The 14,927-nt window shown below is 35.8% G+C and overlaps 1 protein-coding gene across 8 annotated transcripts in view; it reads right to left on the bottom strand.

The window, feature by feature from the left end:
- Gemin2 (gem nuclear organelle associated protein 2) overlaps window positions 1-14,927 on the bottom strand; it is a 35,872-nt gene that overhangs the window by 4,051 nt on the left and 16,894 nt on the right. For 2 of the 8 annotated variants that reach the window (XM_071607849.1, XM_071607852.1), the window contains 4 exons: window positions 10,266-10,376; window positions 9,257-9,315; window positions 8,442-8,590; window positions 5,496-6,869 (listed from right to left, as the gene is read on the bottom strand). In XM_071607849.1, coding sequence (XP_071463950.1) covers window positions 8,473-8,590; window positions 9,257-9,315; window positions 10,266-10,376 — 288 coding nt within the window. In that variant the 3' untranslated portion in view covers window positions 5,496-6,869; window positions 8,442-8,472. Of the gene's footprint in view, window positions 1-5,495; window positions 6,870-8,441; window positions 8,591-9,256; window positions 9,316-10,265; window positions 10,377-14,927 lie in introns of those variants that run through there. The other 6 variants (XM_071607850.1, XM_071607851.1, XM_027929694.2 and 3 more) reach the window with 5 other exon arrangements.

Genomic DNA, 14,927 nt, shown 5'->3' with positions numbered 1-14,927 from the left:
GGAAACACATAAACAGACCCCCGACTCCAGACAATCACTGGGTCAGGACCTTGGTTAATCTCTCTGGAATCCAAATCGGCTGCTGTTCTCCCTGTGGAAACACACAAACAGACCCCGACTCCAATTACTGGGTCAGGACCTTTCCATTGTCCTGTTAGAATATCCTTCCAAAGTACCTTGGGCTTATGCACATTTTTTGGACACATATGCCTTTCCGCAGCACTAAGTCCTGTTGAATCCAAATTTAAAAAGTTTAGAGTAAAAAGGGTTATTTTAAGTTTATCTTTGGGGAATATATACCCCTTCCCAATTCCTTCTTTTTGCTTTAATAAGTACATTTTAATAGTTTGATGAGCTCTTTCAACTATGCCTTGTCCCTGTGGATTGTATGGGATTCCTGTTATATGAGTAATGCCAAATGTTGAGCAAAATTGTTTAAAAGAGGTAGAAGTATAACCAGGGGCATTATCTGTTTTTAACTGTTTTGGAACACCAACAGTGGCAAAATTTTGTAAGCAGTGAGCTATAACATCTTTAGTTTTTTCTCCGGCATGAAGGGAGCCCATCAAAAATCCAGAAGAAGTATCAACTGTAACATGCAAATATTTTAATTTTCCAAATTCTGGCAAGTGTGTGACGTCCATCTGCCAAATATGGTTAGGTATCAATCCTCTAGGATTGACTCCAAGATTAACTTGTGGTAAAAAGGTCACACAATTTTGACATTGTTTTATTATTTGTCTAGCTTGTTCCTTAGTTATTTTAAAACGCTTTTGTAAAGTATTAGCATTGACATGGAACTTTTTATGAAAATTTATAGCTTCTTCTAGTGTAGAGAAAATATGTATGTCATGTGTAGTTTTATCTGCTAAATCATTGCCCAAACTAAGGGCTCCAGGCAATCCTGTATGTGCCCTGATATGTCCTATAAAGAATGGATCTTTTCTGTCCCAGATTAGACTTTGTATAGTGGAAAGCAAAGAGAAAACAGTAGAAGAAGGGGAAATCCTACCAGCATCTTCAAGAGATACTATAGCATTAACTACATACTGACTATCAGAAAATAAATTAAATACAGAATTTTTAAACATCACAAAAGCTTGTAAAACTGCATTAAGCTCTACCTTTTGAGCTGATTGTTTGGGTACTAAAAATGTAAAAGTTTGATCAGGGGTAACTACTGCTGCTGTACCATTATTTGACCCATCAGTGAATATATTTGGAGCATTCATGATAGGTGTTTTTCTTGTCATTTTTGGAAAAATTACAGGATGCAATGACCAAAAAGACAATAAAGGATTAGATGGTAAGTGGTTATCAAATGAAACATTAGATTTGCACATGATTATTGCCCAAGTATTTAACTCATTAGCTAACTCATCAATTTGATTCATAGTATATGGAGTAATAATTTTATTGGGAGAAATTCCAAACACTCCCTTTGCTGCTTTTATTCCTTTGAGTATTAATTGTCCTACAGCCTCAGGATACCTAGTAAGAATAGTGTTAGGAGAATAAGATAAATGTATCCATAATAATGGACCTTCTTGCCAAAATACTCCTGTAGGAATATTTTTTGTTGGTAGTACAATAAATAATAAAGGCAAACTTATATCAATTCTATCCAAATGCATATTTTCCATATATGTTTCAATGATTTTTAATGCCTTTCTTGCTTCAGGCGTTAACATTCGGGGTGAATTTGGATCTGATGGACCTTTTAGGATATCAAATAAAGGTCCCAACTCTCCTGTTGGTATACCTAAATAAGGCCTTATCCAATTTATGTCTCCTAATAACTTTTGAAAGTCATTAAGTGATTTGAGTTGATCTACTCGTATTTGAATTTTTGGTGGACGGACCATGGTTGAGGATAATAGAACTCCTAAATAATTAATTGGAAAATTTAATTGTACTTTATCTATTGCTATCTCTAGATTATAATTTTTTAATAAGTTTGTAAGTGTGGCATAACATTCTAGCAATGTGTTTTTATCTTTGTGTGCTAATAATACATCATCCATATAGTGAAATATTTGTAGTTCAGGATTTTGATTTCTAAGTGGCTGGATTGCTTTGTTAACATAAATTTGACACATAGTTGGGCTGTTAGCCATCCCTTGAGGGAGTACTTTCCATTCATATCTCTGATCAGGACCTTCATGATTCAGTGCAGGGATAGTAAATGCAAAACGTGGACTATCCTCAGGATGAATTGGAATTGAAAAAAACAATCTTTAATATCTATAACTAAAACATACCAGGTTTTTGGCAAAGCAGACAACTGAGGAATCCCTGATTGAGCAGGTCCCATAATAACCATCTCATTATTAATGGCTCTTAAATCTTGCAATAATCTCCATTTACCAGATTTCTTTTTGATGACAAAAATGGGAGTATTATGGGGAGATACAGAAGGTTGTATATGTCCTTCCGCTAATTGTTGTTTGACCAGGTCATGGGCTGCTTGTATCTTTTCTTTAGTCAGGGGCCACTGAGGAACCCATACTGGTCTTTCTGATTTCCAAGTAATTTTTATTGTCTCAGTGGCCCTTTCTGAAAATCCAACCCATGTCTTTCTGTTCCTTGATCTATTTGTATTGGTGCTGCTATACCTTGTTCTTGTTTTTCTAATCTTTTTCCTTTCCTAAAACCTTGTCTAGTCATAATAGTGGGTGCATTTTGGTTGATGTTATTTGTTAATGTCAAACCTAATTGATCTAGGACATCTCGTCCCCATAAATTTACGGGAAGATGATCCAATACATATGGCTGTATAGTTCCTTCACATCCTTCAGGATCCTTCCAATCTAATACCATTGCACTTCTATGGGGATTAGTCGCCACTCCTAGGCCTAGAAGCGTTTGATTGGCTTGTTGTAATGGCCAATGTTTTGGCCATTCTTGACGAGAGATGATGCTAAGGTCTGCACCTGTATCCAGTAGCCCATTAAATTCATGTCCTTGAATATTTAGTTTTAGCATGGGGCGAGAATCTAAATTTAAAGAAAGCATAGCCCAATCTACACCTGTGGAGCCTAATCCCTTGGAACCTCTTTCTACAGTACGACTGGAAAATTTATCATGTAGGCTGGGTATTATTAGTAACTGTGCTATTCTATCTCCTGGTGAAATTACTGATATACCCTTTGGAGAACTGGCTATAATTTTTATTTCACCTTCATAATCGGGATCAATTACCCCAGGACTTATCATAAGTCCTTTTAGAGTAGAAGAGCTGCGTCCCAATAATAAGCCTACTGTTCCTTTGGGAAGAGGTCCTTTCACCCCTGTGGGAATGATTTGAACTCCCATCTCTGGAGTTAGTACTGCTCTGGCGGAGGCGCAGATGTCCAACCCTGCGCTCCCTCTGGTTTGTCTGATGAGGGATCTGATGGACAATGTGTCCTGGGCACTACCCTGATGGGGTTGCTGGGTTCCTCCAGTGCTCCGTATATTTGTGGTTTTGGGCCCCGGAGCATTGGGCCCCCCTGTCCGTTTTTTGGCAATGGAGCCCGATGCCTTTCTCCACGATATCGTGGATAAACACCTGGTCCTTGTTCGTTTTTTGATAATGGAGTACCCTCTATGGTGGTTTGAGAACGGCATTCATTAGCCCAATGTCTCCCTCTACGGCATCGTGGGCAAATACCTGGTATTCTACTCCTTTGATACCTAGTTTTGTTAAACCCTCCTCCAATGGGGCAATTCCTTTTAAAATGTCCTGTTTGTTCACAATTGTAGCATGTTCTTGGCCTGGCATCTAAAGCCTGTTTTACTGCAGCTGCCACAATTTGCCCTTGTTCATTAATGTCTCTGGCATCTAAAGCCTGTTTTACTGCAGCTGCCACGACTTGCTCTTGTTCATTAATGTCTCTACATAATTTAATATATGTGTTTAAATCTTCATGTTTCCATGGTCTAATGATATCTCTGCACCAACGATTCGCTTGCTCATAAGCCAGCAATTTGTGCGTATACGCCAGGATCATATGCAATGATGATTGAGAGCCACAGCCGAAGGGGCCCCAGCAAACTTCCAGCTGCCAATTCGATGTTGATCCAAACACCAAAACTATTTCCCCACCTTGAGCCAACACCCATTTAACAACTCCTTTTTGCAGACATGCTAGGTAGAACATTTTACTGTCCCCTTTAGTAATACAAAGCAGCCTCTTCTGTACAAAGTTTCCTTAGTAAATGCATTGGACTGACTGATCACTCTGTTAAGAATTGAAATCACTCCCATGTCACTGCAACATATTTTTTGTTTTGTTTTGGGTATTGGGTATTGAACCCGGGGTGCTTTGAGTCACATCCCCAGCCCTTTTTTTAATAAAACATTTTATTTAGAGACAGAGTCTTGCTGAGTTGCTCAGAGCCTCGCTAAATTGCTGAGGCTGGTTTTGAACTCACCATCCTCCTGTATCAGCCTACCCAGCTGCTGGGATTATAGGCATGTGCCACCATGCCCACCTGCAACATTATTGTTAATAGCCAAAAGGTGAAAACAATCTAAGCATCTAGGGATGCAAGGATAAAAAAAATATGGCATATACATACAGTGGAATATGAGCCTTAAAAAGGAAGAAAATCTTGTCATGCTTCAACATGGATGATCCTTGAATACATCATGTTAAATGAAATAAGCCAGTCACAGAAGGACAAATACTACATGATTTTGCTTATATGTCTTAAGTATTCAATTCATAGAAACAAGTGTAATGATGGTTGCCAGGACTGGGGTGAGGAATAAACGGGAGTTGTTAGAGGTAGGTATAGAGTTTTTGTCATGCAGGTTAAAGAAATTCAGAGATTGGCTGTACAATGTACATATAGTTAATACTGTGTTGTACACCTAAATGTGTTAGGACAGTGGATTTCTTAGCTTTTTTACCACATAGAAAAAATATGAAAGCAACATGAGAATGTTAAAAGGAAAATATTTATAGTGTGTACCATAGATATAAGTGAATATTCACATTTAAAGAGCATTTATAAATTTAAAACACATCCTTTAACTCAGCAATTCCATTTCTACATTTTTTAAAAAATTGAGCCCAACTTTGGGGGAATTCTGGTCAAAAGAAAAGAAGGTTGAAAGGGAAAAAAAACTATATATGAAAATATTAATACTGAAAACAAATTTTATATCAGGTAATGAGAACATTTAAGTACTTATGGTGAATAAGTACTTGGACTATTAGGCTGCCATTTAAAAATGAGCTTTATAGCTGGGTGCTGCGGCTCACACCTGTCATCCCACATACTCAGGAGGCTGAGGCTGAGGCAAAGGATCACAAATCCTGAACAATTAATTTAGCAAGACCTCGTTTCAAAATAATAGTTTAAAAAAAAAAAAAAAAAAAAAAAGGCTGAGGATGTAACTCAGTAATAAGAGTGCTTGCCTAGCATGTGCCAGGCCCTGGGTTCAATCCCCAGTACTCTTCCTGCCTGTACCCTCCTCCCCCAAATAACTGACGACTAACAAAATATAGACAAAATTTCATCTACTTTTATTAAAACTAGAGGCACAGCTGTTGGTTGCCTGATCAGTGTTTATTACCTTTTCCACTTCCTTTTAGACTGAAAAGGCTTCCAACCTCATTTCCTCATCTTCAGATGATCATGTTAGACATTTGTGACCAATAGGGGAACACAGATCTGATGGGAATTCTGGAAAGGTTTTTCTTTTGGTACTGGGGATTGAGCCCAACGGTGCTTTATCATTGACCTAACATTCCCAGCCCTTTTAAATTTTTTTTGTTGAGACAGATTCTTCCTAAATTTGCAAAGGCTGACTGGCCTCAAACTTGGGTTCCTCCTGCCTCAGTGTCCTGAGTTGCTAGGCCCAGGCCTTTTTGTTTTGAGAAAGGGAGGGTCTCACTAAGTTGCTGAGGCTGTGATCTTCCTGCGTCAGGAACCATGACAAATTGCTGCAACTATAAGTGTGCACCACTAGCCTTTTCTGTCTTGAATAGACACATTGCCTTCAACTATAGCAGCAATCTTGTTGCCATGAAGGGAAGGCTAAAGAAATCTGAGACTTTGATATTGTTGAGTCACTGAACCAAGGCCAGTGGCCCGTTCCTCTATTTTCTTGTTCTGTGAGAAAAATAAATCCTATTTGTATAATCATTGCCACTTAAACCTTCTGTTACTCAAGTAGAAAGCATTCCTATTTGATGCAGAAACAGATAAATTCATACAAACAAAAGACTTGTCAGAAAAATTAAAACACTCTACCTCTTAGTAGGGTATTTTTGAAAATGATTTGTTAGAAAAAGTTGTTTATGCAATAAAGCACTTAATAAACTTATTGAGCTTAAAGAGAAAACATTTGATTAATTCTGTTGCTGACTCACATTTGCCTTTTAATCTAGATTATTTTCTAATTCTAAGGACATTATCTTGTTTTGTTCAAAAGTAAAACAAAGTTTTGGTAACCAAAACACATTTTCAACAAAATTTATATGAAGACATGTAACAAACAATGAAATAGCACCGGGGACCTTTATAAAATTTCATCACACAGTTTCTATACAGGCATCTTCACCAATAACTGGCACTCAATTTATTTTAAATCATGTGACTGCAGAAAACTATTCAAATTGTTCATCAAACACCAAATGGGATTTTCCAAAGATATTTCAGAAAATCAATTCAGTCTATATTCTGTTTATCAATTTGAGTTGCACAGGTTAAAATGAAGACCTTTCACACAGTTTTGAAGAAGTGATAACAGCCTGTACTTGAATTGGCATTGCACTTCATCAGACTTAGGCTGCCTTCAGCAGAAATAGCTTCTATCCCTCAGAAATCAGCTACATCAAGATGGCTCATCAGCTAAATCACGTTGGTCAAAATACCTGAAAAATAATGTAATGTATGCACAAGTATATTAATTATAGCACTACCTGTAGTAGCAAAAGACCATGAACAATCCAAATGTTGATTGATAAAGGGAAATAATAAACTACAGTACATATACATGACTGAAAACTGCACAAAAGGAACTAGAAAAATAGCTACACTGCTACAGAGTGATTTCTAGGATTAAGTGAAAAAAACATGGTACAGAATAGATTGTTCAGTATACTATAGTCTTGTAGGCACATAAGTTTACTTATATTTATTTATACTTTTAGAGAAAATGAAAGGATAAACGAAAAGTTAATAAAATTATTATTTATAGGAGAAAGGAGAACCAGGATAAAAGTAGATGCTAAAGTACTCCAAATGTATCTTGAATTCTGGAATGTTGTAAATATTTTATGTGATTAAAAACAGGTGCAGCTGGGCCAGTGGTGCATCCTTGTAATCCCAGTGGCTCTCGAAGCTGAGACAGGAGGATTGGGAATTCAAAGCCAACCTTAGCAATGGTGAGGCACTAAGCAACTCAGTGAAGCAGGAGTATTGCAACTTAGTATCAGCATCTTAGTGAGACCCTGTCTCAAAGTTATAAAAGGGAATGAGACTTCTTATCTGAAATTGTGAAGAAGAAGAAAATTCATGGTAGTTTTGGTGTGGTACCTCAAACTGGAAACGTTAAAGCAACAGTACATAGTAAGGGTTTAGTTAAGATGGAAAAGGTCTTAAATTACAGGGTTTGGTACTATGTATGATTTTAGGAATTCACTGTGGGTCTTAGAATTGGATGGACTACTAAATAACATTAAAGGAAAAATCAAAAACTCCTAAATTAGGACTGAAATATCAATTTGAACTCATGATTTTATTTTTCTAAGAAAGTGCATTATTTCCTAGCTCTGTTGACTGAAAAGGCCTAAAAACAATAACCAACTTAATAACCAGTCTGTAGCTTCCAAATTGTGGTTTCTAAATACCATTTCCTATTTTTTAATAAAGGAACCAACACTCCCCAGATAAAAAGACTGATTTTAGTTCTGGAGCCAGAAATATTCAAGATATTCAAATCATCGTGGCATACCAGAAAGGGAGGGCTATGTCAAAAGGAATTGGGGGCTGGGGCAGTGATACCCAACTATAATTCCATCAGCTCAGGAGTCTGAAGCAGGATGATTACAAGTTTGAGGGTAGCCTCAGCAATTTAGGCCCCAAGCAACTTGGTGAGAACTTTGTCTTAAAAAGGGGATGTAGCTCAGTGGTAAAGTGCCTCTGGGTTCAGTCCTTGGCATCTCCCCGACACACACACATAAAAAAAACAGAATTGAGGGGCTAGGGATATAGGTCAGTGGCAGAGCACTGGCCCAGCACAGCAAGGCCCTGGGTTCAATCCCTAGCACTTGTTTGTTGGGGGGTGGGAAATAGGAACTGACTTTATGACTTCAAGTGCTCCCACTGGTCAAAGATGGAACAGTTTGAGCATAAAAAACAATTATTACAATGAATTGAAATACAGCATATGGTAAAGTTCCTAAATTCAAAAACAACCTTTTTGGTGGAAATTGCTAGGTTACCTCTCTTTATTTCTTTTTGTTGTTGTTGTTATTAGAAATCATAGGGCTGGGGATGTGGCTCAAGCAGTAGCGCGCTCGCCTGGCATGCGTGCGGCCCGGGTTCGGTCCTCAGCACCACATACAAACAAAGATGTTGTGTCCGCCAAAAACTAAGAAATAAATATTAAAATTCTCTCTCTCAAAAAAAAAAAAAAAAAAAAAAAAGAAATCATACTCCAGGATAACCAAATTGTGAAGTCTTTTTTTTAACAGAAAAAAAGTTCTAACGAATACATGAATAGGGATTTTTTTTTTTTTGTACTGGGAATTGAATACAGGGGTGCTCTACTACTGGCCAACATCTCCAGCCCTTTTAATTTTATATTTTGAGACAGGATCTTTCTAACTTTCCCAGGCTGGTCTCAAACTTGCTATATCCCCCTAACCCCACAGTCCAGTCTCCCAGGGATTACAGGCATACAACACCATGCCTAGAAGAAACTAAATGTTGAATATGTATTTATTGAGAATTAGAATTTGAGAAAAAAGTTTCCCAATAAATTTCAGGTGGAACTTTAATATAGAAATATATAGCAAATAAAAAATGCCTCAATCTAAAAGTGAATAGGATCTAGGCAAATAAAAACTACAAATGTAGGGACTGGAGATGTAGCTCAGTTAGTAGAGTGCTTGCCTGCATGCAAGCACAAGGCCCTGTCAATTCCCAGCAAAACACACACACACACACAAACACACACACACGCGCATGTAACAAAATTAATAAACTTTTGTTTATTTGAACAAATAAACAAAAGTCAAGAATTACTTCACTATACCTGCTAACCAAGCAGATTAATAAATTCAAGGCAGGAACTCTTTCGTCATCTTTACTGTCCTAAAATAAAGAAAGCAAATATTAAAATATAGTCTATTTCTTTAATATTTTTGAAATTTCTGTTTAAGATGCAAAGCATGAAAATAACTTTTTTTCCTTTCTTTTGGGTACTGGGGATTGAACTCAGACACTCAACCACTGAGCCACTTCCCCAGCCTTATTTTGTATAAATTTTAATTTAGAGATAGGGTCTCACTGAGTTGCTTAGCGCCTCGCTGTTACTGAGGCTGGCTTCGAACTTAGGATCCTTTTACCTCAGCCTCCCAAGCCACTGAGATTACAGGCATGCACATCCATGCCTGGCCCTAATTTTCACTTTAGAAATACTTAAAGTCATATTTTAATATAAGATTGCTTGTTCAGAGGATTAATACTGTCCTGTAGGAGTTCCAGTTCTCATGGAACTAGATTAATCCTGTGACAGGGTGCTATTATAAAGTGAGTTTGGCACTTCCCCTCTTAAACTTGTGCCACTTGCTACTCTCACACATACTCCTATGTGATGACATCTGCCATGGTGTGATGTAGCCAAATGCCAACACCTAATCTTAGACTTTCAGCCTCTAAATCTGTGAGCTAAATAAGTCTCATTTCTTTATTAAAGTACTCGACCTCAGGTATTTTGTTACAGCAATACAAAATGGACTAAGACAAAGATGAAAGCCACAAGTGGCAAAACTCAAAGGCCTGAGTTATTGTCATCTTGGATATTATTCATCTACCTTCAGGCTTCCTTTTTCTGGGAAAAACATCTTTACTTTATTTAAGCTATTATTATTTGGAACTTTTTGTTCTCTGGGTTAATCTAATTCCAACTAATAAAATATTCCACATTTTTCCTATTTATTGGAAACCTCCTTTATTGCCTCCTTTATAAATTGATAAATTATAAATTGAAACCTCCTTTATAAATTGATACTTTCAATATGAAATAACAAGTTATGACTTACCACTAAGAGTCTCACTTCAGAGCACCTTCTTGCAAGCTGCCGAATCAGTGAATGAGCCTCAGGTAATAAAGGTTTTTCAAGGCAAGCCAACAAGGCATAAAGCCATCTTCCCTAAAGAGAATTTTTAAAAGTACTAAATTGTTACTTTTTTTTTTTTTTGTACCACGGATTTAACCCAGGGGTGCTTAACCCCTGAGCCATATCCCTAGTCCCTTTTATTTTTTATTTTGAGACAGGGTCTGGCTAAGTTACTGAGGGTGGCTTTGAACTTGTAATCCTCCTCAGCCTCCTGAGCTACGGGATTACAGGAGTGTGCCACCATGCCTGGTAAACCAGACAAATATTTAACCATAAATATAATTTATTTTTCTAAGTGTCCAATATTGTGCCTGGCTATTTGCTATAAATAATTCATAGAACATTTAACAGTATTATGTTTGGATATAGACAAAGGATCATCTGGAGAGCTAGGTGATGACTCTTATAGACACATGACACTGGTCACTTTAAAATATTCCCTGATGCTCAAAGTCTTCATTTCATTAATTCTTACCACAGAAGAAAACTAAAATACTATGTATATAAATCCTTGAAAAAATTAAGATCCACTTTTCTTTGTCTACTATAGACATATATACAAATCATTATATGCTTTCCCCTAGATCCATATGAAAGAACAATTCTGAAGACAAAATAGTGTTTTGGTACTTCTACAAACATAAGCTGAATTTAGTCCCAATCCTTTTTAAAATAGGCTTTTTTTTTTTCCAATTACAAAATTATAATCAATTATTAGAAACAACAACAACAACAAAAAAAAAACAGCATTCTTGTTATCTGGGTAAACTTTCTACTAATTTTTAAAACATCTTTTATCTTATGTATATGTACAACTTTTTTCAATAAAGTTCCATCATTATCATTTTGTAGTTGTCTTTATTTATAACACATAATAAACATACCCAATGTTGTTTAACAGTATTAATGAAAGAACATCATTGGATAGTCTCAACATGGCATGTAGAAATGTTTATTATTATACATTACAAATAAAATGATGGTGTTGAAGGGTATGTAGTTCATTAAACTTTCTGAGATACAATCATCATAAGAATGGTATAACCAAGAATGGTTATATCAATTATATTTATTACAAATATAGTTTAACCAGTAAAATTATGTATACTGTTAGCACTATACACAATTTAATTCTGAGCAATTTCACTTTTGGGAACCCTGAAAAATATTAGGGTTTATTTTTCTTTTAGAATAAAGTTTAAATGGTGATTTATGAACACACTAAGTTCTTCAAGAAGCCCTAAATCAACAATAAGACTTTTTCTTTAAATGAAAAAATTCACATCCTGGTTTGCTTAATGAGTCGTGGAATTCTCTTCTAGGTTAAAAAAAAATTAAAACTTGACTAATTTTCAGCGAAACACTTATTATATAAAGCTAGTATTTAGTATTCAAATATCTTCTACACTGAGAAGTTGCTCCAAACCTCTACTGATTGCCTGTAACATATTTATACTGAGAGTTTCCTTTTCTTAACATCACTGTGATTATGCTAGAAAACAAAATCAAAACCCCCAAATTAAAACAAAACACCAAACCAAAAAGCTGAAAACTTCTAATAGGTTCACACTTGGATGATAAAATAAGGCTATATTTCTCAAAAACATTAGACAGTAATTTTAAGAAGAGAAAAAGTAGAAGATCCCCTTTTTCCTTCTACTGGTTATGATACACAAATTTCTGGTGATATATTTTTAATTTAAACACTGATATCCTCAGGATTATTTGGACAGTACAGTTACTTGGATAAAGGAATTAGATACTTTGATTTCTAAGATACAATACTCAAAATTACATTTAAAGGGTTAATGTTAAAATTCAGAATCAGCTGTCAGTGGTTTGAAAACAACTTAATGATTCCTCTGATGATATTATAAAGACTTTTTGGTACTATGCTTTCATTAAGTAACAGGAAAGGCCAAATTTACCATCTTTTTGAGTGGATAATATTTATTTATTTACTTAGCACTACTAAAGACTAAACCCAGGACCTAAAACACACAAGGCAAGCACTCTACCACTACATCCTCAATCATTTTTACTTTGAGACAAGGTCTTGCCAAGTTTCTGGCCTTGATCTTGCAATCCTCCTGCCTCAGCTTTCCAGGTAGCTGGGATGATAGGCATGTGCCACCATGCCTGGCTTGAATGGATAATCTTCTTTTTTTTTTAGTTGTCAATGGACCTTTATTTTATTTAATTTTATGTGGAACTGAGAATTGAACCTAGTGCCTCACACATGCTAGGCAAGCGCTTTACAACTGAGCCACAATCACAGCCCCTTGAATGGATAATCTTTAGAAGTTAAAAAGAACACAAAATATCTTAGAGCAAAGAATTAAAAAAAAAAAAGATTAAAAGAAGGAGTACAAATCAAATAATGTTTTTAAGAGGTTACTATTAGACATAAAGAAATGATATAAATTTTTAAATTCAGTATCTAGATAAACAAGTGGCCTAAGAACACAAAGTTATCTTCTGAAGGTATATACCAACCCATGGGATAAATACGTTTTTACTGATATCAAAAGAAATGAAAACTACATTTAATTTAAAGTAAATCTGCCTAGTTTGAAACATAAACACAACCTATAAAAAAGTTGGGTCAAACTATTCAGAGTTGTTGATAATCAAATGTTTTTAAGTTACAAAAAAGGGAATTCATATAGTTCAACTTGAATGGAATTGCAGAGAATAATAATAAATTTGAGTATACACTGCTGATGATATTATAAACCAGTTCAGGACTAGGGATATAGCTCAGTTGGTAGAGTGCTTGCCTTGCATGCACAGGGCCCTGGGTTTAATCCTCAACAACACACACACACACGAAAGATGAAACATATATAAACCAGTTCATTTCTTAAGGAGAACAATCTCGAAAAATGTAACAAAGGCTTATAGAAATTTGATCCAATAATTCTAAATTAGAAATATCCTGAGAAATTAATGTGAATTTTATAATTTAATCATGACTGCAAAACATAAGAAAGAACGCAAGTGGTCAATAATTTAAGAATAAAAAATAAAAGACATTATTAAGGCAATAGCAATTATGTGAATTACATTATCATATGGAAATATATGTGTGAAATATGAGCTTAAAATATGACAACTTTATAAAAGGTGTATGACTACTGGAAAAAATTGAAAGTGGTGATTTTAAACATATTAATGTTTTACATACAAAAAGTACATGATATAAGGCTTAGTGTGGCAACGTACATCTGTAATTCAAAAGTTGGGAGGCTGAAGCAGGAGGATTTAAAGACTGAAGGCAATGTGAGCAACTTAGTGAGACCCTGTTTCACAGTTAAAAATAAAAAGGGCTGGGGATGTAGTTCAATGGTAGAATAAATACACTGGGTTCAATTCCCAGTACTGGTGGGGGGAGGGGGCGGGATGGGCCAAGTACATGGTATAATAAAAATTTAAGGGCTGGGGATATAGCTCAGTGGGTAGAGTGCTTGCTTCACATGCACAAGGCCATGGGTTCAATCCTTAGTACCACCAAAAAAGAAAATTGAAAGAATGAAAAAAAATGTGAAAAACAAACAAATAAACAAACAAACAAACACCTTGGTCACCAGGGCTGGGGGTACAACTTGGTGTCAGAGAGCTTGCCTAGCATGTGTGAGGCTCTGGGTTCAATACCCAGCACAACAACAATATATATATATTTTTCATTGTATTTATGGAAGTGACTTATCTAAGCCACTTTGCTGAGGTAGTCTGGGAAGCTTAATATCTGTATCGCAATGTTGCTTATTTGTCTTTCCCAGGAGACTATAAGCTTCTAGAGGGCAAAGATTATATCTTATGCTTTGATAAAGAGCTCTGAACCTGGATATACTCTAGTGAATATCCTAAAATGTGAAAAATCTTTGTAAAAATTAAATCTACTTCAAAGGACAGCATCCTTTTGTTTTTTTGATTTCAGAATTGAACTCGGGGGTATTTAATCACTGAGCCACCTCCCCAGACCTTGTTTTATATTTTTATTTAGAGACAGGGTCTCACTGAGTTGCTTAGGCCCTTGCTAAGTTGATGAGGCTAAAACTTTGAACTTGCAATCCTCCTACCTCAGCCTCCCAAGGCACCGGGATTACTGGTGTGTGCCACTCTGCCCAGTTGAATGATAACATTTCTTAAAATCATAAATTAGGAGGAGTAATCATGTAACTTATTTATTTAATATCCACCAAATTTACCCAAATTTAAAGTGAGAAATGAGCTGTGAATACAAAGCAATTAAATAAAGGGATAGTGCAGCAGAATTGTTAGGAATAAAAATTCTACAGTCAGATTGCCTGGGCTTAAATCTAAGTTCCGCCATTTATAAGCTGTGTGATCCCAAGCAATCTACCAAACCCTTTGTGTTTTAAATCCCTTATCTGTAATTTGGAGGATGATTACAGTTCATATGTTACTGGAGTGTTCAATTAGTTATTCCATACAAAATTCTTACAACAATGCTTGCTTGGCATGTAATGCCATTTTTTATATGATTTTGTGGTCTGAATTTCTAGGCCATCTTATAAAATGCATTTCAAACTTCTTCAAGCTAGTGCTACTCCAAATATA

The sequence above is a fragment of the Marmota flaviventris genome, chromosome 2 (genome assembly GCF_047511675.1).
Source record: "Marmota flaviventris isolate mMarFla1 chromosome 2, mMarFla1.hap1, whole genome shotgun sequence".
In the NCBI taxonomy this organism is placed as follows: domain Eukaryota; kingdom Metazoa; phylum Chordata; class Mammalia; order Rodentia; family Sciuridae; genus Marmota; species Marmota flaviventris.
This window is presented reverse-complemented; position numbering and strand designations above follow the sequence as displayed.